General features: G+C 45.1%; 1 protein-coding gene across 1 annotated transcript in view; it reads left to right on the forward strand.

Moving 5' to 3' along the window:
- Positions 1-2,321: 2,321 nt before the first annotated feature.
- Isx (intestine specific homeobox) overlaps positions 2,322-26,205 on the forward strand; it is a 108,113-nt gene continuing 84,229 nt past the window's right edge. Inside the window, exon 1 of the mRNA XM_051169310.1 lies at positions 2,322-2,696. Within this exon, the coding sequence (XP_051025267.1) occupies positions 2,322-2,696 (375 nt within the window). The remainder of the gene's footprint in view (positions 2,697-26,205) is intronic.

Consider the following 26,205-nt stretch of genomic DNA (forward strand, 5'->3'; position numbering starts at 1 on the left):
TCTTTTCTCTCCTATCTAGGGCAAGTGGGTTGGAAAGCATTAAAGAACCCCAAATAAAGTAGGTTTGAAAAAGTTCAAAGCTTACAATAGGAACTCAAACAGGGCAGGAGCTGATGCAGAGGCCATTGGAGGGGTGCTGTGTAGTGGCCTGCTTTCTTATAGAGCCCAAACCACCACCCTAGGAATAGCAACACTGAAAATAGCCTGAGCTCTCCACAATCAATCACTAATTAAGAAAATTACATCCAGATCTGCTCCCAATAACTCGAGCTATTGTCAAATTAACATGAGACTAGCCAGCACACCTGCACTCTGAGCTTATCGCTGCACCTTACTCATTCATACTACAATAAAAATGGCTTTCCACAACAAGTCCCCAGGGCACTCATCCCAGTATCAGGGCATCTTTTTCCTGGTCAAATTGCAGAACAAGCAGGAAGGTTGTGACTCTGGCAAACCTTAGGATTGTAGAAACTAGGTACAGGTTCACAAAGCAGGGCAGGCCTGAGGGGAATGCAGCCAAAGTACTCTAAGGACTGTTAGGGGAGGTGTAAAAATCAAAGCTAAATAGGCTTGGTCCTGAGGTCATAGCATGCAGGAATCCAGGGAAGCCGGCAGAGTTCTGTCTGAACCAACAAAGCAGTGAGAGCTGGTACCTGGGCCACAGCTCACAGTTCCTGGCAGATCGATCAATGGCCCCATCTTAAGACATAGAGAAAGGGCCAACACAGACTGATACACAGCAATGGAAGACTTCAGGAAAAGATTTCCCTACCCCTTATTGTTATCCATCATTCAAAACCCCAGTGGATGGTGCTGTACTCTGAAGCAGCTTTGCCTGCCCCATACAAGGCTAGTGGAATACCCTTCTACATGGCTATCATACCCAAAACATACTTCACTGATAATTTGGCATCCTCCCATTTGATGGAGATCTCCCCTTTCCATCACCACAACCCAGCACCTCCTGCCTACTGATTATAAAAACTTGCAATGAGTTGTCCATGTTCTGTTGTCAGGCTTTGTGCTAAAAGCCCTATGCAAATTGATTGCTTACTTCAAATCTGCAGCAGCCCAGTAGTTGGTTTTATATAGAATTCCCATTTTATGATCAAAGAAATCAAGAAAATCTAATTTTACTAGAATTTACTATATGCCCAAAGAATGAGTTTCATGTAGTGGGCAAATGAAGAAGTGACTTAGTGAAATAATTGGACAGGATAGCCATTTGTTTCTAGGACTCAGGTAAGACATACAGTAGGCTGCACTCAGCATGCCCAAAACAAAAGAAATATAGAATGTTCGGAGCCAGCCCGGGGTCATTCAAGGCTAAAAGCCTACTAGCTATGAAAAAATACTGATGCCCCGTTCCAAAGCTAACTTCCTTCTTTCAGCCTCTGCATAACTTCCTTCCGCCTCTGCATAACTTCCTTCTTTCAGCCTCTGCATAACTTCCTTTCAGCTTATGCAGATGTTGTTTAGCAGGTTAGCTCAGGACTTCCTGAGAGATAGTTAGCTAGACATTCTTGGGCCCCTCCTACTGCTTAGTTCCTGCCCCCACCCCATATAAGCTTTTGCTTTTGATTCAATAAACGGACCTTGATAAGAACGCTACTTGGTCTCGCTTCTTTCTTTTCCGTCCCATCATTTCAGGTATGGCTCCCCTCACGACCCCGTAATTACTGGTCCTGCTGGACGGGACAAGTGGCGCCCAATGTGGCCACGAGGTATGAGCCCTCTACCGAGACAGAGACCCTTCGTGGGCAATAGTTCGAAAGCCGCGGCGGTCAAGTTTCTCGCCGAGGTCAAACTAAAAGAACCTCCGATCGTCTCCAGTGCGGGCCTGGCGCTCACAGGACCTCTCCGCACTTAGGTAAGTGTTCATCTCTGTCAATATGATGGGTAAAGTCTCTCAAAGGAAGTGCAATTTATTCGCCACCTTAAAAGTTGTCTCAGGGAAAGAGGGGTTAGAGTTAAGAAAAAAGACCTTGTACGTTTTTTCTTATTTGTTTCCCAAGCCTGTCCTTGGTTTCATTGATGGTCCTAATATTAATCCTGACCATTGGGACCGTGTTCGTCGAGAGTTAGATTCCTATTCTTCCCAACATGGTCCTGAGACTATTCCTCTTCAAACTTTTAATTACTGGACTTTAATTAAAGATCTTATCTCTTCTGATACCCCTGACATTTCTTCTGCGGTTGCTTCAGCTGAGGCCTTAATTCGGCACTTATCTCGTTCCACCTCCTTGGCCTCCCTGGAGTCGCGCGGCTCCAAGTCGTTACAGCCCCTAAAATCCCCCTGCCCTTCTGTTGTCGTAGACATGGGGGATGACCCTCCCACTTCCAATAAGCCTTTATATCCTTCCCTGTCCAAGCTCTCTCTAGCAGAAGATGCCCTCCGAAAAGCTCTTCTACTGCCCTCCCCCATGACAGGGGCCACAATTCAGCGTCCCAAGGCCCCCTCTAAAAAACGCCCTATGCTAGCGTTTCCTGTGATGACTCGGCTTCAAGCCAATTCCAACGAGTCTTCTGGCTCCAAGGCTTCTACTGAGGATTCTCCGCCACAGGGTGACAAGACGGTCAATGATCATGGCTCAGATGATGAGGAACAGGGGGGCTCTGACCCCTCCCCTTCAGACCCCAATCCAACTTTTAAGCCCCTAAAATTCAAGATCCTGAAAGAACTCCATAGTGCGGTTAAAAACTATGGGCCGCTCCCTTTATTCTCTCTCTGCTTGATTCCCTTGCCCCCAAGGGCTACCTCGTCCCAGGAGAATGGCTCAAACTTGGCCAATCGGTCCTCCAGCATGGACAATATATACTCTGGAAAGCTGATTTCATGGACCGCTGTCCAGAAACAGCAAAAAATAATCAACGAAAGTCCACTTCTTCTTCCTGGACTTTTGATAAATTAACGGGGCAGGGTTGCTATTCTTCAGAAACAAAGCAAGTGACATTACCTCCCAGGCTTCTTGCCCAAATGAAAAATGCAGCCATGGGGGCATGGCATGCTCTACCAGGGAAGGGCTCTCTCACCACCCTGTTAACCAAAGTAGTTCAAGGGCCCCCCATGAACCTTACAGTGATTTCATTGCAGGTCTATTTGAGACCGCAGAGAGAGTCTTGGAGCCAGACGAATCTGAAAATAAGCTTTTAAAACAGCTTGCTTATGAAAATGCTAATGGTGCATGTAAAACCATCTTGTGCGGCCATACAAAGGGAACGGATATTAATGATTATATCAGACACTGTGCTGATGTTGACCCCCTTTGCCCATAAAGTATCCCAAAGTGTACATCTGGCAATAGGAACCATCCTCCAGGTGGCCCATTCTGGCCCCAAAATTTTTTTACCCTAGACAAAAATCACAGAACAGAGGGGGATCGCTTATGGCATGCTACAACCTCTCAGACTTATACCTAAGCCTTATGGAAAGATCCATTCACCTCACAGTGGCAGGGTCCCAACCCTATTCTTATTTGGGGAAAGGGACATGCCTGTGTCTATGACTCAAAGGAGAGGAATGCCCATTGGCTGCCTGGGCACCTAATTCAACAGATTGATTCACCCAGGGAAGAACACCCTGAGGAAAGGCTTTAATTGTGCTATGACTTCATTCAGCCTTTTCCTGCTCCTGGCCTGCCTCGGACGTGCAGCCTTGTCTGCCTCATATCAGATGTACAACTATACCTGGGTAATTATGAATGGGGCAGGGGACATCGTTAACTGCTCTTCCTCTACCACTCATCAAACACCCTGGCCTACTTTGGAATTGGACTTATGTATGCTGGCCTTGGGGTCCAGCGAGGCCTGGGGAACTCCCTCCCATTTTATGCCACAGAAACAGCCAGTGGACGCCAATACCCAGTATAGGCTAGAAGGCTGTGGCAACAAATAGGTCAGGACCCTATTACAGATGACTCCCATCTATGTATGTCCAGGAACTCACAGAGATCGGTCCCTTGGACATAAGTGTGGCTTTTCCAATGATTTCTTTTGCTCCTCCTGGACCTGTGAGACCACGAGAGATACCTATTGAAATCCCTCGTCTTCCTGGGATTATATAACTGTTAAAAGAAAGGACCCCTCTGGTACTCGTGACTGTAGTAAATGGTGTAACCCCCTTGTGATTGATTACCTTACTGACATAGGAAAGCAAGCCACATGGGAGGATAGAGGTCTAGAATGGGGACTTATGCTCTATGTGTCTGGATATAATCCTGGCCTCACTTTTAAAATTAAATTACTCAAGACCATTCCCAATTCAAAACCAGTGGCCATTGGCCTAAATCAGGTCTTACAGAACCAGTGGTCTGATACAGGTGCACGCCACCCAACAGCCACTGTTACACCCCATACCACCCTGTTTCAACCCACCATACCTCCGGTCCCTCACCTTCTATTAATATTATCCTGACCATGGTTAATGAATCCTGGTCTGCCCTGCACACTATTCATCCCAACCTTGCAGATGACTGTTGGTTATGTTACCATACTTCCCTCCCCCCCCCCCCTTTTTTATGAGGGCATTGCTATCCTTGGTGATCTTACCGTTACTAACGACTCCTCCCTGGTTCGCCGGAACCCGGAAGCCAGGGAAGGCACGACCCTGGCCCAAGTCTCAGTCATGGGGCTCTGCATCAGGGGACCCAGGATGCATTTACCCTCCATTATTTCCCCTTTTTGTAATCAGACCCTTGAGGTCAGTGGCGGCTCCACCTACCTGGTAGCCCCAAATGATAATTATTTGGCATGTTCCACTGGCCTAACCCCGTTTATTGTGGTACAGCCCTTCCTACAACCATCTGATTACTGTGTGATTGTTCAGCTATTTCCTCGATTAACAGTTTATTCTACAAATGAGTTTCTCAAATTCTGGACTCCTCCGGGTACACCATCCAGGATCAAACACAAGCCTATTATGGCCGCAACCATAGTGGTTCTACTGGGGCTTGGGGCTGTCGGAACTGGGACAGGCATTTCCTCTTTAGTGATCTCCAATCAAAACTATCACCACCTTAGTACAGCCATAGATAAGGATATTGCTGAAATACAGGTTGCTATGGAAGCTTTAAAGGATTTGCTTTCCTCCCTTGCAGAAGTGGTACTGCAAAATAGGAGAGGGCTAGATTTGCTGTTTTTACAACAAGGGGTATTATATGCAGCACTCAAAGAAGAATGCTGTTTCTATACCGATAAAACCGGGATCGTAGAAGATAGCATGAAAAAGGTGAGAGAAAGGTTAGAATATCATAAGCAGGAGCGAGATAAAGCTGAATCCTGGTATGAAAACTGGTTTTCTGCTTCTCCTCTTCGGATTACCCTCCTCCCTTCACTGCTGGGACCTCTTATAGGGTTCTTGCTACTAATAGCTTTTGGACCGTGGGCTTTCAGAAAGATCACTGACTTTGTCAAACGCCAGATAGACTCTGCCATAAAAGGACCCACCCATGTGGAGGTTCATTACCACAGGCTCAAACGACTCGACCCCAAGGTGGATGACCATGCCGCCCCTGATAATGCAGCTAAAAGTGGCCTCGACTTCAACAAGCTGAGAACTAAGGCCTTGAGTCATTTATTCATTTGAGAGGGTGCGAGGCTAAGCACTGCAGGGAACCATGCCAGACACCTCGGTAGATTCCTGAGGAGCATGCCTGATTGCATACAGGCTGACTCGCATAAAGGATGTTAATATCCTTTTCCTGTCCCCTGCAAACACGTCTGGGAGGTTGGGGACATGTGAGACTTGAAAAAATGGCCATGCATTGACCTCTTAATGCAAGGCCCATTTTGAGGGGGGTCAGGCCTCTACTCCCCCCCCCCTCACTCTGCTTCTACTTAATAAGGAAGGGCGAGATGTTTGGAGCCAGCCCGGGGTCATTCAAGGCTAAAAGCCTACTGGCTATGAAAAAATACTGATGCCCCGTTCCAAAGCTAGCTTCCTTCTTTCAGCCTCTGCATAACTTCCTTTCAGCTTATGCAGATGTTGTTTAGCAGGTTAGCTCGGGACTTCCTGAGAGATAGTTAGCTAGACATTCTTGGGCCTCTCCTACTGCTTAGTTCCTGCCCCCACCCCATATAAGCTTTTGCTTTTGATTCAATAAACGGACCTTGATAAGAACGCTACTTGGTCTCGCCTCTTTCTTTTCTGTCCCATCATTTCAGGTATGGCTCCCCTCGCGACCCTGTAATTACTGGTCCTGCTGGACGGACAGCTTGTATGCAAGAAACCCCCCCCCCCCATTTATGGAGCTTGATGCCCTAGGTCCCTTAGAATGAAAAGCTGTGTCTAGAAATGCAGGCTCCGTGCATGGCTGTTCTTTGGATTCCTTTCCTCCCATGATGTTACCAAGTTAACTACCTAGATTGTCCCCCAAGCTCCCATGGTGGGAACTATCTATACCTGGAGTAGCATGTTTAACTGTGGCTGCACACACACACACACACACACACTCCTCTTCTAGCCACTCTGGCCTTTGCTGACAATGGGCTTCACTAGGAACTGTGGCTGATGGACACAGAGGTTGAAGTGGATTCTCCCTCCATCTGCTTTCCTCTGGAAAACAGCTGGCTGTCCCAATGATAGCAGCTCCACCACCCAGGCTGGAGTAAGAGCTTCCGAGATCACTCCCAAGCCTTCATAATGTACTGTCACACCAGTCACAGGCCAGTGAGCTCAGAGGTCTGTATAAGCTCAAATGCCAAAGAGCCAGAATTCACAGGTCATCCATTTGGATATGGACCAAAGCTCCCCAGCCTGCCCTCTCACCAGAGCTATATGTCAACCCCCTCAGAGAGCAGAGGCCATGCTTCTTCACAGACACCAGTAGAGCCATGGAGATTGTGCCACACCCATGAAGGCTCAACATAGATTTTTGTCATCACCCCACATGAAGACTTTACAGCACAGATAACAATTCAACATATTGGGAAACTCTGCAAATCAAACCACTGCTACTAACAGCACAGCATATTATTTACAGGTTATTCATTGGAAATGAGCCCCGTGATGTTCCATATGCACTATTGATTGTAAGTTTTTCTTGTAATCATTAGATAGGATGACTGTAAGTGTTGCTATCATTTTACTATAAGAAAATTGAAGTCCGAAGAGGTACATGATTTCATAACTATGGGGTACTGGTGTGCAAATCTGGTTTCAAGATTCCATTGATGAACTTCTGTATTTTTCTAGCAAAATAAAAGTCAAGCCAAGGTATGGTGAGATGGCTAATAGGGACCACATTGAGCATGCTGATGGTAGGGCTAATATTAAGATGGCCTCTGAGACCCACAAAGACAGTGAAGGCCAATTTGCATTGGTATGTATGTGAGTATGTGTGCATGTGAACATGCACACATGCATGTATATGTTCATGTGGATGCGCATGTTTCCCTCCTTGGGTGCCATCCACTTTATATTTTAAGATAGGGTTTCTAACTGGCCTGGAGCTCACCATACTAGGCCAGGCTCACTGGCTAGTGGGCCCTAGAGAGCCACATGTCTCCATCTTCCCAGAGCTGGAATTACAAACACACATCATCACACTTTAAAAAAAAAAAAAAAAGAACATGGTTTATGGGGGCTCATGCTTGCATGGCAAGCACTTTCCTGACTGAGCCATCTCCTAGCCCATAGGCCTTTGTTCTCCGCAGCACCATTATGTAAAGCTATAGGGCACCAAGAAATAAACAATGCAAGAGCTAATTCCCTCACAGTCTCCGCCAGCAAAGACACCAGAATTCCATAAATGTTCTTTAAGACAAACATACAAACTTCCTGTGCATGCCAGCTTCAAATGAGTTGTCCGGAAGCCCCATGTAACTGGGTCCCCCACCGACCTCTCTGCAAACCTGCTGCCTGCACCACATACTCTCTTGGTAATAAATTGTTTTAAGTTTGTGTTCTCTCCACGTCCATTGTCTGTTTGATCCTTGGAACAGTTCTCTTAAATACTCACTGGGACTCTCACTTCACAGACTAAGAAACTGACCAAATCTAAATGACATCCTCTGAACTCAAAAAAAAAAAAAAAAAAAAAAAAATGTCATTCCAGATGACAAGTCTCGGGCAATAGCCCCTCTTTTCACACTTAGAAAAGACGGCAGGAAGCTGGACTCTCTCTGAGTGGGAGAGCCAGCTGCACGTTTCTGGCCTGCAGGCATCATTGACTGCACAAATTGGGGAAGGGAACTCCAGGCTTACACAAAGGGCCGAGCCTGCTTTGATAAATAGGAGGCTAGGACTGGGAGCATACATAACACTGTGGGAACCAGCTGGAAGGCGCTGCAGGCTTTGTAGTACGCCCCTCCATCTTTGTGGACCTGATTCTCTTATATGGATACAAAGGTAGCTGGGCAAGCTGGCCCTCTAAAGATGCTGCAACCTCAGACTTCAAGAATTCACCAAGTGCTTGCTCCTTGCTCTGTACACACACTGTACTTGAGAAAGAAGGAGGCACCACTGCCTGCTTTCCATAAACTTTGCCAGTGAGGCACTGTGTCACTTGATGGGCAAAAGTATATGCAGACAGGACATTCAAAAAGCTCCTCGAAGCACACAGATCTGTGTTTGCCATCTCAGTCCTGCCTCTTCAAGCTCCGTGGTTTTGATCCCAAGTAGTGCTAACAGGGACGCCCTGCATGTTACTTCCTCCACAAATCCTTTCCCAGCCCAACCCGAGCAGGAGCAAAGCCCATCTGTCCATCTGCCAGAGTCCCCCCCCCCCCCCCCCCCCCCGTGGTTTAGTCCGACTCATCTGCCCCAGCTCCAGCTCCCAGATGAGCTTCCCAGCTTTGCTGTATGCCCAAATAAAGCAGCCCAGAACTGCCTGTGACAGTGGACAAGGACACACTGGTCACAGAGCCAAGCAACAACAGTTCCAAGCCAAGACCAGTTTCATTTAGCCAGATTTTTAAGATTAAAATATAATTGTATTTCCAGCTCTCCCCCCTCCATCCCCTCCTCCTTCTCCTTTTCCTACTCCTTCTCAAAGTCATGGCCCCTTTTCTCTGTTATTCTGTTGCTTGTATGTGTGTTTTCAGGGCTGAAAACTCTTTCTCCTGCTCTCCACATCCCTTAGTTGCCTACAGATCTTTGACTAGGGGTGGGGCCCCATGAGATCCACCACCTTCTATTAACACATTCATTAGCCTTGTTGTTGTTCAGGTAGGCTTTAAGCAGCCATATTGTTGGAGGGTCATGGTGCAAGCTTGCCTTTAATCTCTAGGAGACACAATCTCACAGTGGACTTTCTGGTGCTTTTTTTGGCCAGATCTTCTCCTGTCTTGGCCCAGACAGACTGGCGAGTTGCTCGCCTGAAGGTTCCCAGCCAAGATCCCACTCACACATCATCCTTCAAGCAAGACTGGCTCCCACAGATAACAGGAAGAGACATCTGTCCCTCTCCTTCCCACCAATACCCAGGAGCAGCTCCCTAGATTCCATCTGCTCTCAGCTGCTTTCACGGCTGCTTCCTGGAAGCCCAGTGACCAGACGCCTGGAAACAAGAGGGTTTGTGAGGCTCCTGCTGGCATTGAGAACCCAAAGTCAAACTGCGGTAACCTGAAGAAGACAGTGTCATGATACCAGGATGAGAGCTGTTTCTCTGGAAAGAAATAAACATTTTCTCAAAGTGAGTTCTGAGCCAAACTAACTGTTGAAATCTTATTCTCTGAGTTTGGATCTTGGGGGAGAAATCACATCAGTCAGGGACTTGGCAGGAAGCAGAGGTTGACTCAGCTGGCATTTTTTACCAATTGTTTTTAATGAAAGGACCAGAGTGAACAGGCAGAGATCAGCAGGAATCAGGGAACCCACAGGGGAGGCTAAGACTCTAGGGATGAACAGCAACCCTTGGCTATGCTCAAGCCTAGGGCAGAAAGGGCATGAAGGAAAGTATCCATCAAAACCCAATAGAAAGATGAAGCCTGGAAAAGGAGGTACCTTCCAGAAACTTGGGAGTGAGATGCAACCACCAAGAACCTACAGTGTGTTCAGACTCCCCACTTCCTCTCCTGTACCCACCTGCTGAACCCTACCAGTGCAATGAGCTCAGTGAGGACCAGCCACAGAGGTTAGGGCCCTGGTGCCAGAGGAGGAAACAGACCGTACACAGAGAAAGAGCACCTAGCTCAGTGGGAGAGCCCAGGTTTGGGGTGAATGGCCTAGGATCAGGTCTTAATTCTCATGTGTATTAGCTATGGAACTTCACAAAGCCTATTTTCTAAATCCCCATTCCATGCTTATAAATGACTGTTACCAATTTCAGAGAATTAGAAGTAATGTTTGTAGAGAGGTTTTATGGTGGCCAGCACAGAAGAGATAGACAATTAAAGTCATATAAATAGATGTTTGGGGGGGGAGAAATCACAGATTTGGGGAGCAGACACCCGCCTGGATCCTTCAATGCTGAGCTGTTGAACTTGAAGCAAGTTGAACAACCTGTCTGAATCCAAGCATATCACTGGCTAAATAGCATTTAGTACTCTGTTTCAAAGGAGTTATGTGGTTAGGTTTTATGCACATACATGCAAGCAGCCATATTATTAAGGTACTATGGTTGAAATTTCCCTGCCACTTCTCAGAGATACAGTATCACAGCCAACTTCCTGGTTCTGTCTTGGCCAAACCAGAAACTTGCTTTCCTGAAAGCTTCTACCCAATAATCTACTCACTCATCATACTACCAAACAGGAATAGATCATGTATTAAATGCATAATATAGTATGTGTATTATAAATGATATATTTTATGTATTATATATATGAGTATATGTGAGTGTAGCACAATGCTTAACACAGAGAACATTAATAAAGAGATGGTGATAAAGATTAAGCAGAAAATGGGCTGGGGAGACAATGGCTCATTGGTTAAGAGCACTTCTGCTCTTAAAGAGGACCTAAGTTCAGTTCCTAGCACCTTTTACAGAGTTGCTGACAACCACTTAACTCTCGTTCCAGAGGCTCTGATGCCCTCTCTGACCTCCTTGGCCCTTCACACATGTAGTGTAAAGACATGCATGCAGGCAAGCACTTATAAAGGTCAATGAATCATTTTTAAGTAGACAATTGTGGGAAAGACTGTAAGCTTTGTCACAGTTGAAAGCAATCTTGGTGGGCTTTATCCTTGGACACACCATGGATACCTTGTGATAGACTGAATGGAGCCATCCTAGGCCTGGAATTCAGGAAGCAGACCTGGGGACTCCACCTGGACTATTGTTTCTCTAATCGACCTTCAATGGGAGAAGGAGAGCACCCTTCACACGTGACACAGACAGGCGGAGAGGAGAGAGCAGCAGCAGGTTCAGACCAGGCTTGAGCGCACATGGATCAGCAAACAGGCTGGACCAGCATGCAGGCCAGAGACACGTAAAGACCCGTCCTGTGGAATGGATACCAGAAGGTTCACTCTTTTTTCCCTTTAACCTTTTTTCCCTCTTGTGTAAGCTAGTTGGGTTGTATAATAAAGTTTAATTGTTAAGAAACAGAGTCTACAGACAATGTCTCGGCTCTCCCTGGAACTGTGCACTTCTCTGGGCCTACTTCCCCTAGCAAGAGCTGTTGAGCTTGAATTTCAGTAGTTTCCTCTCAGCAAACTCTTTTCTCAAGGCAGCTTAGACTCGCAGACTCAGTTTTCTCCCTTAGACTTGACTCCCCTATTGCACAGGAGCAGAATTGGTGGGGAGGGGGGTAGTTCAGCATCTCCATGGTCCACAGCAATTCCAGTGCTTGCTCTGAACCACGATGAACCAGAAGATAAAGCCTCGAAGATCTGGGCCTTAGCAGCCCTCTTTCAGATGAACAAGTGAATGTGCTCGCATGCAGCCCTGCAGCTTAGCTGTGAGCAGCTCCCAGCCTGTGATCATCCTCCCCACCTTGCTGTTCCTGGCCTGCTCTGGATAGAAGCCCTGGGTCCTTCCTGACCATGCACAACCTGCCAGGCCCTGGGCTGCACATGGCTGTGCTTCTAGGGGCAACACACCTGGTATATGACCCCGTGGTGGTGAAGAATTGTGTCAGTGTTACAAATGCCACAGTTGTCTCTGAACAGAATGTACTACTGTTCTCATCATGGGCACTAGAAACTCAGTGACAAAACACCATGCTTTAGGTCACGAATGAAGGATGCAAAGACTCTTAGATTAGGTGTATGTCATAGAACACTGAGCCCCTCCTCAGTGAGGCAGGAGCAGGTGCCACTGTCATCCACAGGACGGGCTGTTGGGCCTGCCTTTCAGGTAGAAAACAAGACTACCACAGGCAGGGAACTTGGCTGGAGCAAAGACAAGCCAGCCCGACTCTGTGACAGTGTGGGTTGGCATGACAGATTGGAATCTGGAAGAGTCCAAAATGTAGTAATAAATCTCCTAGGCCAGCAACTCTCTCCAACAGTGACTGCGCTGAGTAAGCAGCTGGGAGGGGGCTTAACAGCAGGCAGAGATGAATCCTGCAGTTCTGCACACTGCTTAGGTTAAGCCTGGAGATCAGTCAAAAGTCACTAAAGCTGCAAACCAAGTCCCTCTAGCTACAGTTCTGATGATCTAGAAGGACTGGTCCCTCAACAGTCTCAGCAAAGGAAGTTGGGCTCTGGGATGGGGATTAGCCTGGTGCTCCATGCTATCTGTAGGGCCAGGTCTCACCTGAGTCTCCCAGACTTTTATGTTTGCCTATCCCAGATCCTTATCTTGAACATTGTTTCTTAGGCATCTATAGAAACTGTTTTTATGGAAGAGGTCACATGAACTTTACAAAGAGTTTCAATGTAAACATGTCTCAAGTTCACTGTGTACATAGGACTGGGTTCATTAACACCAACAAATGTTTTTCCAAAATTGTGCTGTGCTAAAAATATGTCTAAAATAAATGCTCATGTCAAACTCCAGAAGTTTGAACCAAAACCAGCTACTAAGTTGTGTTGAATAAGATTTCCCTCTCTCCTCACACAGATTGTTACTTAACTATTGGCTGTGGTATTTGTAGAGACACCCACACTCTTCCATGGGAGAAAAAAAAAAGAAAAAACATATTATCTAGTTCATCTCTTATTGTTCATTCAATCAAAATGTCTAGTACTTAATCAAAACTAATGAGACATTGTAAGTAGCAGGACATGTGACCCATGGTCAAGAGAAAAGATAATGGACAGAGGTAGATTCAGAGGTGGGAGTGAACAAGCACAGACATCTTAAGTAATCTTAAAAGATTGGCTGGAGAGATGGCTCAACACTTCAGAGCAATGGCTGCTCTTTCAGAGGACCCAGGTTGAATTCCCAGAACCCACATGGCCGCTCACAACTGTCTGTAACTCTATTGGCTTTTACAAAAACCAGGCACATATGTGGCACACAAACATGCATGGAGCCACAACATCCACACACATAAACAGAGTTAATATTTTTTAAAAGAATTTTAAAAGAAAATAAAAACAAGATGAATAGTCAGAAAACTTTTAAAGATGAAGATTTATAGAAAGAACTAAAAGAAAATCTAGAACATGAAAAGACAACTAAAATGAAAGAGGCAACAGGTGAACTAACAAAAAAGAGGCTCTACTGAAGACAGAAGCAGTAACTCTGAAGAGTGTACCTCTGGCTTTTCCCATCACCATAACAAAAGACCTGACAAAAACAACCGACGGAAACAAAGATTTACTTGAGCTCCCAGTTGAGGGTTCAGACTATTGCAGAGGGACAGACTTGGAAGCAGGAGCCTGAGGCAGCTGGTCACATTGTGACCACAGTCAGGAAGCAGAGAGGGATGACGCTAGTATTCGGCTCATTTTTCTCTGCATTTAGTCGGGGACCCTAGTCTATGGGGCAGTGCTACTAACATTCAAGGTAAATCTCCCCTGCTCTGTTAAACCTCTCTGGAGCCATCTATGCACACATGTCCAGAAGTATGTTTCCGTGGTGATTCAAACGCCAGTCAAACTGGCAGTGAAAACTAGCCAGCATGAAGACAAATCCATATAAAATATCAAGAGGCTGCAGAGATGGCTCAGCAGTTAAAAGGACTTGCTACTCTTGTAGAGGACCAGAGTTCAGTTCTCAGCACCCACACTGGGTGCCTCCCAACTCCCTGTAACTTCAGCTTCAATGGATCTGAGACCCTCTTCTGGCCTCTGTGGGAACCAGAGGACATATGCACATGCCCACATTCACATACACAAGTTAAAAACAATTTTTAAAATATCCAAACTGAAACACACACACAAAAGAGAGACAGAACCAGAGATGAGACAGAGTCATAACCTCTAATTCTATATTACGTATGCGATGGAAAGACAAAGGGGGATTGCTATAGAGATGCAACCCGCCGGCACATGCCCATCTTAAACATGCTGCTGCCTTTGCTTGGAGTGCAGACAGCGACACAGATCATCTCCAGTGTCCCTCGGGATTTTGCTCACGTGCCTCAACTTCAGTGGAGCCTTCCCTGAACCTCCTATACCAAACTTATGCTCACCCGCTCTCTCACTCTGAGCTGGGATTTCTACTCCCCTGTTGGTTTTATCTCTTCTTTAACCTTTATCACCATTAACAAGCCACATCTTTTATTTATGCTGCTGGCTGCTCCTCTCTTCCACTAGAGTCTGTGTCCCCTGAGGACAGGGGTTTTTTTATCTGTTTTGTTCGGTGTTGAATCCCCAGCACTTAGGGCATAGTGGGGGCTCAATAAATACCACTGATAAGGTGAGAGTTAAGACTGTTCCAGAAAAGATAAGTACAGAGGAAGAACCTTATGTGGTAATTGGGAAGAGTGGCATGTTGGGCTAGTCCCTTCCAGATGACAGAGAGCTAACAAAAAGGAGCAAAATAAAATAGACAGTGTGTTGGCTAAGGGCCTGAAAAGAATAGGGCTCATGCTTTGGGCATAATTAAATTAGGTCTAGATGCTGAAATGACACAGCAAGAGCCTCTCTTTGTCTTTGGGTTTGATTTTCTCCACTGTAAGCTTAACTCTCAAGTCATCTTTCTCAGAGAAAATAAGTCCACCCTCAACTTGCCACCCACTCCCATACCCTACGCCCTCCCCCAAACTCCACTGATGTCAAATTCCAGTTTTGCAGAAGAAAACCTCTCTCCTGGCAGCTCCATCAACATCCCAGAGCTCTGCACAGGTCTGACACCGCTGTGTCACATGCAGTCTGTGAGGAGACTTACCAAGGCCAGGAAGGACTTGGGACATCAACACACTGGCTAAGCTGTGTGGCTAGAAAATGTCAGTTCCACAAAGCAAAATCAAGATGGAATCTCAGAAGAGTGTATTCCAAAGGAGGCCTCTGGAGTGCAGGGGACATGAGAGAAAAGGTCCAGGCTGAGCTTGAGACCAAAAGGACCTTGAAGCATTTGGAGGCAAAGAAAACATTTCTATGTGGATAGAAAGGGCACAATGATGTGATGAGAAACAAAAGAGTGTGCAGAGGCCAACACTACCAGGCTTTGTAACTTCTGTCTGGGAGTCTTGCTTGACAGATCCCAGAGAAGGCTGTAACTAGTACATCCATTCACCGCCTTGTTTAGGGTGGATCAGACTGGAACAAACCTTCTGTTGGAGGTGACACTTGACCATGGAGAGCAAAGACCAGGCACTCTGAAGATAACAATGTGGATAAGGAAAGTAAAACCATTCAGGAGACAAGCTGGGACCTGCTAACAGCTCTAGAAGCTGAACATGGAAGCTCTCCACAGTCTGCAAGAAGTCTTAAGGAAAACTAATGTTGGCCCCATCCCCCACTTCCTCCCTCTCTGCCCTAACCTCTCTTCAGAACCCTCAGCTAAGCTTTCCCAGAAGTGGGTCCCCTGCTGTGAAATGCATATGCAGATGAGATTTTACAGCATTGTTTGCATAGAAAAGGTGAGAGAGCTCACTCTGGAAGCACCTAGGACAAACACATTGCCCTGGAGTCAAACAGAGGCAAGTTTTATTCCTGCTTCTGCCACTTATGAGCTGTGTGCCCTTGAGCAACTTACTTAACCTCTCGGAACCTTAGCTTCCTCTTTTGAAAAATGAGTATATTACATGAGCCCACAGAATGCTTATGAGGTTTAAATGACTTTGTGCCTCAGACGTGCTGAGTGAGCACGGCTGAGGTTGGTTCTGTTTTATTTCAATCCTTCTTGCTTAGATGTTTAAAGACCTACTCTCACCTTATTTGCCTTTTTTTGACAGCGATCCTTCATCATGCTCAAGTTCTGTGATAATTTTGATAAATTAAAGGCAAACAGACAAAAGTCACGTAATTCATTATACCCAGCTTCAATGACAATCACTAACTTGTTCCAGGCCCTGGCAGGACACAGTAGCTGCCAGGTGGTCTCCACCTGTCGGTTATGCCCTACTGGACCGTGAATTCAAAGGTTTGCCCTAACAGGGAGGAAGTGACACTTGTAAAATAGAAAGAGAGATTCAATGAACCACTAAACTTACAAACATTAGGGCACTGTCCCCCTGACACGCTATTATGCGCTCAATGGAAGTCACCTCTGTGGCTAGTGGTTAGGAGTCCAGAGACAGGACAAGCGACCCTAACTAAGCAGCTGACTCTACTGAAGCTGACAGACACACATGGTCACAATGTGAGTCTGTGACTGTCCTGACTAATTTGTTGTTGTTGTTGTTGTTGTTGTTGTTGTTGTCCTCGTCGTCGTCGTCATCATCATCATCCTCGTCTCATCTGTTGCTTGTCATTTTGATACAATCTAGGGTCATCCAGGAAGAGGGAACCTTGATTGAGAAAATGCCTCTGGGGCATTTTCTTGATTGATAATTGATGTGGATAGACCCAGACCACTGTGGTCCTGGGTGATATAAAATAAAAAAAAAAACTCTTCAAGCCACGGGGAGCAAGCCAGTAACTTGTGTTCCTCCATGATTCCTACCTGTTCCTGCTTGACTCCTGGCCTGACTTCCTTCAGTAGTGACCTGTGATGGAGCATGAAAGCCAAATAAATGCTTTCCTCCACAAGGTGCTTATAACAATGGTGTTTATAACAGCATGGGACAGTGACTGAAATATGCCATCTTTGTCCTGCTGGCTTCAAGCAGGTAAACAGCCACATCATGGGAACAGCACACAGCAAGAGACTTTGGGCAGCCTCTAAGGAGCTGTGCATGGCCTCTGTGAATAGCCATCCTGAAACCCCCAGGTCTGCAGCTTAGAAAACCAATCCTGCCAAGAACTCTGTGAGAAAGTGGCCCCTCTCCCCAATCACACTCCAGGTGAGAATGACTTTTGAATGACCCCTTAGCCCAGGGCCCACCTAAGCCCAGTCTCTACTCAAGACCACAAGACACTGGGAAATAACAGATGCCAGTTGTCTGATGTGGTTTCATCTGAATCCCACAGGTTCGTGATTTGAATGCTTGCTCCTTGGATGATGATGTTTGTTGGAAAGGCTGTGGCAGCATGAAGAGCTGGCTGCCTCTCTGCAGCAGTAGATCACTGGGCGCAGGACTCTGCAGGTTTCTATGAGATGTTCTTCTTTCCAGTCCACTGTGATGTGAACAGCCTCTGCATTGGCTGCCACTACCATGTTCTGAGCTGCTCTGTGACACCTTTCCCTCCACGATGGACTGAAACCGCAGACCAAAATACAAAATAAATCCATCTTCCTTTAAGTCATGGCTATCCAGTACTGCAATCACAGCAATGCAAAACAACCCAATACACTGTCTAACTCACAACCTTTCAATAATATCTATGGTGACAGATAGCTGTGGTACACATGGTAAAGGTTAGCTGAATGAATTAAAGACTCAATAATGAGAAAGTTCTAACCAGAAAGGAAGTAGACTGTGCCAGTGTGCCTTAACACATCTACACTTAGAAGTCCTATGCATGCAGAGTAGCTAGCTGGTGGTGCTCAGGGCCAGTGGGATGCCGCATTAATTAAGGTAGGTTGTTGCCAGAACCTTAGGAGGGCTAACATGATGCAGATCTGTTTTGCATTCACATTAGAATCCTAAGCAGCCTGTGCCAGGCAGGAGAGGAACTAGCTGTGGGCCATGCAGTTGTTCAGAGACCAGCTTTTTGCCACCCCGTGGCTTCTCTATTCCTTAGGCCTCAACTTCTGCTAGATTTTTTTTTTAATTTGGAAATACTTTGTAGCCCTGGCTAGCCTGTAACTTGCTAAGTCGACCAGGCTAGACTTTGCCTCTGAAGTACTAGGATTAAGGGAGCCTACTTCCATGCCCAGCTAGTAGGGAAAGGAAAACAGAACAGGGGGAGCTGGCTAGTGAGGGGAAGTCACCAGCAAAGGCAAGCCACTCTGTCTTTATCTATCTGCTACAGCTCATAACATAGTTTTGCCTGACTACAAGGAGTGTTAAGAAATGTACACTAGGGATGCTGAGCAATGTAGTGCTACGTGTGCCCATCGGATGTAGCGAGGGACTTGCTTACATGGTGCCCAAGAGAAGCAGATATGCAGTTCCTAGTGACACAACAACAAGAGAAGAAGAAAGAGCATGCACATGGTGCAATAGGAACTGGAGTTAAGCCTCAGGCCTGCCCCTGTGGTTGACATCAATCCAGATGTACAAGCCAGATTTGCTTTCTCTCTCTGAGCTCTTACCAGCTCACATTGAAATCTGAGGAAATAATCTCTCTGTGCCTATTCTTTACCTATTAAATAGAAAGTATATTTCCCTCCAGAACTGACAGTGGAGATGACATCATCTGCACGGAAAGTGCCCACCGCATTACCTAATACATAGCAAAGATCCCATAAAAATTAGTTATTGGTGACATCGTTATGATTATTTCAAATCACTGGAGTGCAAGGAGAGTTTGGAAGTTTATCATAAGTTTTACAGTTTTTCTGTTTGCAACAGACAGATATGATATTTTTCCTGGTTACTTCAAACATTCAAAATAAGGAAGGTTGATCCTAGCCCTAGGAGATTTAGATGAGCTTCCTGGAAAGGCAGCATTTGGTTGAAGAATCAGAATTGCCCTGACTCCATATGCTGTTACTAAGCAACCAGGACAATTGTCTCCATCATCTTTGAAAACTACAGGAGAAAAGAGGAGGGGAGGGGAGGCGAAACCCACAGGCCCTGGCATGGTCATGGGCACACATACCAGTTCCTGACTGGACAAACACTACCTTACCTGATCTTTTTATAGTTTGAGCATTTTTTTTTTCATTGAAATCAATGGGGCTGGAGAGGTCTTGAGTTCAATTCCCAGCAACCACATGGTGACTCACAACCACCTATATCCTCTAATGCCCTCCTCTGGCACACAGGTGTACATGCAGATAGAACATTCATATTAATAAATAAATTTTTTTAAAAATTGAAAGCAAGCACTAATGGTATGGCAAGCCATAAACATGAAGCTACTCCTTGAACTTGAAGGTTGAAGCCCTGAGATGGACTCTTAAACATATGCCATTCTGCCCCTTTGCCATAGACAACATACTAGGCTACATCTGCCTCCTGATTGTCACACAGTGACAACTCAGCTAGAGTCACTGCAAAAAAACACCTAAAGTAACATGTAGACACAGAGATGGCTAGTACAGAGTGCCATCCCTCCCCATGGCAGGCTTGTCACTAACCCATCAAGAGTCCACAGAGCTTCCCCTGGCATAGTAGCCATGTGACCATCCCCAGCAAAATGCAGTCTTTTAATTACTTAAAATGAAAAGGAAATCCTAAAGGGTAGAAGTGATAGGCCCAAGGTTGCTGGTCCAGGGTGATCCTAAATAGGCCAGCTAGTATGGAAACTGTTTCCAAATCCAGAGGCCAGAGAGATGGCTCCAAAGTTAAGAGCACTTGCTGCTCTTCCATGGTATCTGAGTTTGTTTCCAGCAACCATACTGTGACAATACTGCGGTGCTTACAACTGTAATTCCGGCTCCAGGGGATTCTACACCCTCTTCTCACCTCTATAAACACATGCACAAACACACATACACACAAAGACACACACACACATGAGGGAGGAGCATAGGGAGAGGGAGAGAGAGAGGAGGGAGAGAGAATGCACACACATAAAAGCACAAATAAATCTTTTTAAATGTCCCACAATGACTTAAAAAAAAAAAATCCAAACCCAACCTGTCATGCCTTTAACACACACAGTCTAGAAACATGGGATCCAACAGTTCTTTCCTTCCCTTTGGTGTTCATCAACCTGCTAGTCACAGTGTAAGAGGCAAGTCTGGACCTAGAAGAGAGTGATACACCAGGACAGGAAGAAGGCAAGGAGAGAAAGAGGAGGGAGAGAGAGAAATGCTCTTTGCTGGACGTTTTGACAGTATCTCTAGGTTTGTTATTATTATATTCTCACTGTATCTCCAGCTTTGTTATGGAGCTGAAAACTAAGCTCAAGGAGGTGAGCTGACTTACCCAAGATCACACAACTCCTAATTGACTGCGCTAAGACTTACATCCGGCCTCCCATGCTGCAGAGAGGTCATTTCCACTCCATGACCTGAGATTCCTTTGGAAGCACATCTCCTTCCTTTATGAGTCAGACATGCAATTCTTCCATGTGGATTAAGAGGTCATATCAGCAAGGTCAGATCCCTGACTGCTTCTCCCTGGGTCTCTGCCCAGAGAATGAAGGCACATCTGTTGATGGCTAGCAGGGGCTATCATTCAGTGGCAGCTGAGGCCAGCATGTGGATACCAGATGTCCACCATCTTCCAGGCCAGAACTCTATCCCTATCTAATGATGATATTGGTGTCTCTGGAAATGACCTAATTAACTGGTGGCCTCTTATTGATTCACCCAACAAATATTTATTGAGTGTTTTGGGCGCTAAGCCAGGCCTTTGGGATGCAGAAAAGGCAATTCAGGGGACAGGAATTGTAGGAGAGATAAATAATAAGTATGTTTATGAATAATAAGAAAACATCAGAAATGATACACTAACAAGCAATGTTTTTGACAAAGTAAGTGGGAGATTAAGTGGGGACCATCAAATTTAGACAGTTCTCTTTGAAGAAGTAACAACCATTAAGGCAAATTCTGAATGATTTGGGGGGGAATCATCTATACAAAAAAGAATAATAGAAAGCACCCCAAGTACAAGGTAAAGTCAATTGCTAAGTCTCAAATCAGCTGACCTAAAAGGCCAGCAGGAATCTGGCTCAAGAGTTGTGATCTCATAGAAATGTGGAAAGTTACATAAGTCAAGACTTGGAGTCTTGCAACTGTCTCAGATCCCAGTCATTCCAAAATGGCATGAGGAAAATGGCATCCCAAATGGATTGTGTCATGTACTATCCCTCTCCTATCTGGGTCTGGTTCCCTAACCTCTCACTTCTCCATTAGAAAAGTGAGAATGGTCCTCATTTCTTCTTTGGTCATTGTAATTTCTCATGGGATAACACAGGAAGGGGCTGAGCAAAGCTCTAGCAACATGGTAAGCATTCAGTGTGCAATAGCTCACCTCATCACTGCAGTGTGTGACCAGACATCTCAACCTCTGCTGCCACCAAACAGCCCCCAAATACATGTCTTCTAACTCAAAATACTTGTGGAAACAACATAGCATGGGGGATTTTAGATCAAGTGAAAGTGGGTTCAAATTCCACATCTTCCAGCCTCAAGACTTGGTGCTAAAGGCAATTCATTCAAAGTTTCCAGCTACAGTTTGCTGCTCTCTAACCTGCACAGAGGAATTCTGACCTCTATAAGCTACCCACAGCCAATCAGGAATGCCTTACCTCCATGGGTGCCCACAGACAATCAAGAGTGTGCTGTTTATTTGGTGCTAATCAAAACTGTAGGCTAGAAGTCAAGGAAAACTGAACCACCAGTTCCTTGAGGACACAACTGTGATGACCTTGTTTATTTCAATATTCCATATGTCTGGGACTCAGAATGTCCACCATGGTGGACATAGAAAGGCATAGTGAAGACATACCACTCAGGCAGACAGGAAGCATGAGGAAAATCAGAAACGTGAAACAACAGGTTGCTTGCAGAAAGTTGGGGAGAGCAATAGGTATGGATGTATCTGTGAAGGACATTGATGGTAGTCATACTAAAGATCCATATTTCTTGGCTGGGCTCCTCACTCTGAGTACAGAGTCAAGTCTATTTGCCTTTATATTTCTCAGTAGGGGCTGGGGAAGATACTGAATTGTCTATCCAAAGCTGTGTCTAACCAGTGTCTTTACTCTCCTCAGTTTTAAAAGATAAGAACCTAAAATAATCACTTTTCCACCATTCTAGAGGGTGACATACACAGTCTTGGCCAATGAGAGATAGAAGAACCCAGGATAGGGAATATCATTTCCTTTTAGGTGTGTGTGTAAGGATGTGTGTGTGTGTGTGTGTGTATGTGTGTGTGTGTGTGCGTGCGCGCGCTTCCCTTGTCTCCTTGTTGCCATCTTTTCCTTTCCCTGCCCTATCCCTCTTCTTACTTACTAGGAGGCTCTTGGAGATGTAGAAGCCACTGTGCAACAATACAACAAAGATATGGCATGAGCCTATGTGGTAAGGAAAGTACGAGACTTGGTCTATTTAAAAACAATCCCCTGGGGCTAGAGAAATGGCTTAGAAGTCAAGAGCACTGACTGTTCTTCCAGAGGTCCTGAGTTCAATTCCCAGCAACCACATGGTGGCTCACAACTGTCTATAATAAGATCTGCTGCATTCTTTGGGCATGTAGGCATATACCCAGGCAGAATACTGTATAAATAATAAATAAATAAATAAAATTTTAAAACACAATTCACTATCTCTTTATGCCATTAGAGAAGTTTTCTTCTCTTTGTACCCAAAAGCAACCCTGGATTGTACAGGACTTTTGAGCCACTTTATCTAGTAGCCTTACCAGGGATGAACTTTGATGACTTCTCTTACACTCATTGTACCAGTCTTCTAGTTGTTTCCAAATAGAGTCGTCAAGTCATACCCCTGAAACTCTGAGATCTAAGCATGAACCTTTCCCTGCCAAGTTGAGACCTGAGACCTCAAACTGATGTGGCCTCTACTTTGTGGTTGTGACTGAAGCTGTTTTGGTTCTCCACCCTCACGACTACTCTGCCTATCGCACTGAAAACCCCCTGACTTCTGGAGGGGTTAGGGTTAGGAAGAGGCTTTCAGGGGAAGGCAATGCCACCAGAGTAGATCCCAGGATGTTCTCCCTTGCACCTCTCCATGCACTGCCTTGAGAGAAATAAAGAGCCCAGTGATTTTTTTTTTAACTGTATAATTCTTCAACTTACACACACCAAAAGGAGCTCTTTCAAAAGAAGAACCCAAGGGCTCTGACACAGAGAATACACCAGAATGGAGCCAAAATGATGTCCTATCCCAGTGATACAAGAAAAAGGTCCCAGGTCTTAGGAAAAAGTTGACAAAGATTTGGAAATGAAAATGGTCAAGTGCAGATTCTCCCTCCAGTGTAGTTCAAGTGTGCCCTCCCTCCCAGGTATCCGGGGATTATCAGCTCCTACCAAGACAAACACTTTGGCAGGCATCCATCACCAGGTTCCTTGTACTCCATCAGGGTGAAAGCTGTTGAAAGTTCAAGGGGATAGAAATGAATAGCTGCTGTCTGATACAATAAACATGAATTTATCCGGCAAAAATATAATTGATTTCTGCTCTGCAGAAAAATAATAATGATCATAGCCCCAACCATTAAACATCACTGGTCAATGACAGTGATTGTCAAAATATCACCTGACCCCTCTGGGGCTCTCCCCAAGATGCCTTAGGGATTCATTCATTCTATCAGGCTTTGTTTGTTCTTTGCACTTTCTCACAAGTCTGTAGTGACACTGTCCTGGGGCTACCTGACTCAGATTGCTGCTGTCATTGCTGTGTTAGCTAATGAACTGTGAGCTTCTGCATTGTGTCACTAAAAGGACTTTTCTATTGTAACATTTTACACAGCAAGTATTGACGGTACATAGGAAGAAGCTTATTGAGATCCTTGGTGATTTTCAAAACTGGAAAGGGATATTGAAAGCAAAATCCAAAGAAGCCCTGCCTGGTAGAGAGTTAGCTAATTCAACCAATTCAGCACACCCCTGACCTCTGCATCCATGTGTGGATGTACTCATTCTCCTTTGAAACGCTTTAATATATTATTGATCTTTTCACTAATTACTGAGCTAAATAAAGCCTTTGTTTTTGTTTTTGTTTTTTTTTTTTTTTTAATAGCTGCATGAGTGTCTTGTTTTGAAGTTTGCAAGAAAAAATGTTTAAACTCTAGATTTTGTATGGAAGAGTGATGGATGAGGCATGACTGAGAAAGAACTGAAAGCCTGGGCCATATTGGTGGGCATGGGTACTGCAAAAGTTCAAGGAAAGGGCTCTGAACCTAAAACATTGATATTTGCCCTTTAAAGAAGACATTTACTAACCTTGATCTATACAACAAGCCAAGAGGGAAATAGAGGATTTGCACAGATGATAATGTCAGGAAGAAAGTGGCAGGATGAGTGGGTGAAAGTTAAGGGAGACAAGAGGGAATGAATGCTGTTTCTACAAAGGTATTAAGATTAAGAGGACCAGTCATGGGGTGAGAGAAAGGAAAATATGCTTTATGTTTTCAGAATATTCTCAAGCCAGCTGTAATAGTAGCTTGTGATCCCAGCACTTGGGAGACTGAGACACAATTGTCATGTGTTTCAGGCCAGCCTAGGCTATGTTGTGAGGTCCTGTTACAGAATGACAAGGAGAGAGAGAGATGGAGAAGGAGGAAGAAGATGAGGAGCAGGCAATGAAGATTTTTTTCATGGAATGTTCTTTTCACTTTTTTTCAAGAGAAGGGTAGCCGGGTGGTGGTGGCGCATGCCTTTAATCCCAGCACTTGGAAGGCAGAGGCAGGTGGATCTCTGTAAGTTAAAGGCCAGCCTGGTCTACAAAGTGAGTCCAGGACAACCAAGTGTACACAGAGAAACCATGTCTCAAAAAGAGAGAGAGAGAGAGAGAAGAATATAAATGCCACAGGAATGTAAGCAGGAGACGAAGCTGAGAAAACCAGAATATGTGGGGAACAACATTGATTGTAGTTCCATTGCACTAATGAGAATCTTCATTTACTGGTGTAAAGACTACAAAAGCCAGAGGCCTGGGATGTTTGTTGCTAAGTAGTGTGTTCTGGACACAACAGGGAAAATGAGCACATGAAATCTCAACAAAGCCAGACATCGTGGTGCATACCTTTAAAGCCAGTACAAAGGAGGCAGAGGCAGGTGGATCACTGTGAGTTGAAGGCCAGCTTGCTCTACAAAGTGAATCGAGGATAGCCAAGGATACACAGAGAAACCCTGTCTTGAAAGACAAACAGAAAAAAAGAAGAAAGAAAGAAAGAAAGAAAGAAAAAAAAGAACAAGAAGAAAGAAAGAAAGAAAGAAAGAAAGAAAGAAAGAAAGAAAGAAGTCTCACAATATGGATGCCTAAAGCAGACCAACATAGCAACACCACCAATTGGCAAGCCAATGTGGGTGAAGGAAATTCCACAGGGCCCTGCCCATAGATAAAAATCTGCAGGGGATCAATGACGGCTGAGATGGGGAGATTAGTTTTCTCTAGGAGCAAGCTTCTGCATAAGATGTCCAATCCTAAGAGGTTGGCTTCAGACACATATGACCAACACTAAATGGACTCAGTAGATTGTATATGCATGTAAACATGTGTACACACATACATGGGACAATAATAATTAAAGAAGAAATCATTTATATGAGTAACATGGGAGGAGTTTGAAGAAGAGAGGGGAGATGGGAGTGATGCTCATATACAGAATTCTGAAAAGATATTTTTTTAAAAAGCACAACACAAACAGTAGAAGCAAGACAGAAGTAAACAGATATGGTTGGCCCATGAGCTCAGAGCCTCCCCCAAGCCACAGTGTTATTGAGTCAAAGCAAATATATAAACTAAGAAATGTTTCTTCGTAAATACTGCCAACCTAACAGTCCCACGGGTGCTTAAGTCTCAGCCAGAACACTCTCATGAAGATTTTGTGTTTGCAGAGCCTGCTGTGAGCAGGTTGCATTGGCATCAATAGCCTCTGCAAAAGCAATCACTCCAAAGGGACTCATTGGTTTGTGTTGTATGCATCACATGTTTTTTAAAGTTGTTTTTATTTTGTGTGTGAATGTTTGCCTGAATACATGTCTGTGCACCATGTACATGGCTGGTGCCTGCACAGGCTAGAATAGACTGTTGGATGCCTTGCAACTAGAGTTACATACGGCTATGGGCCACCATATAG

This window comes from Acomys russatus, chromosome 26 (genome assembly GCF_903995435.1).
Source record: "Acomys russatus chromosome 26, mAcoRus1.1, whole genome shotgun sequence".
Classification (NCBI taxonomy): Eukaryota; Metazoa; Chordata; class Mammalia; order Rodentia; family Muridae; genus Acomys; species Acomys russatus.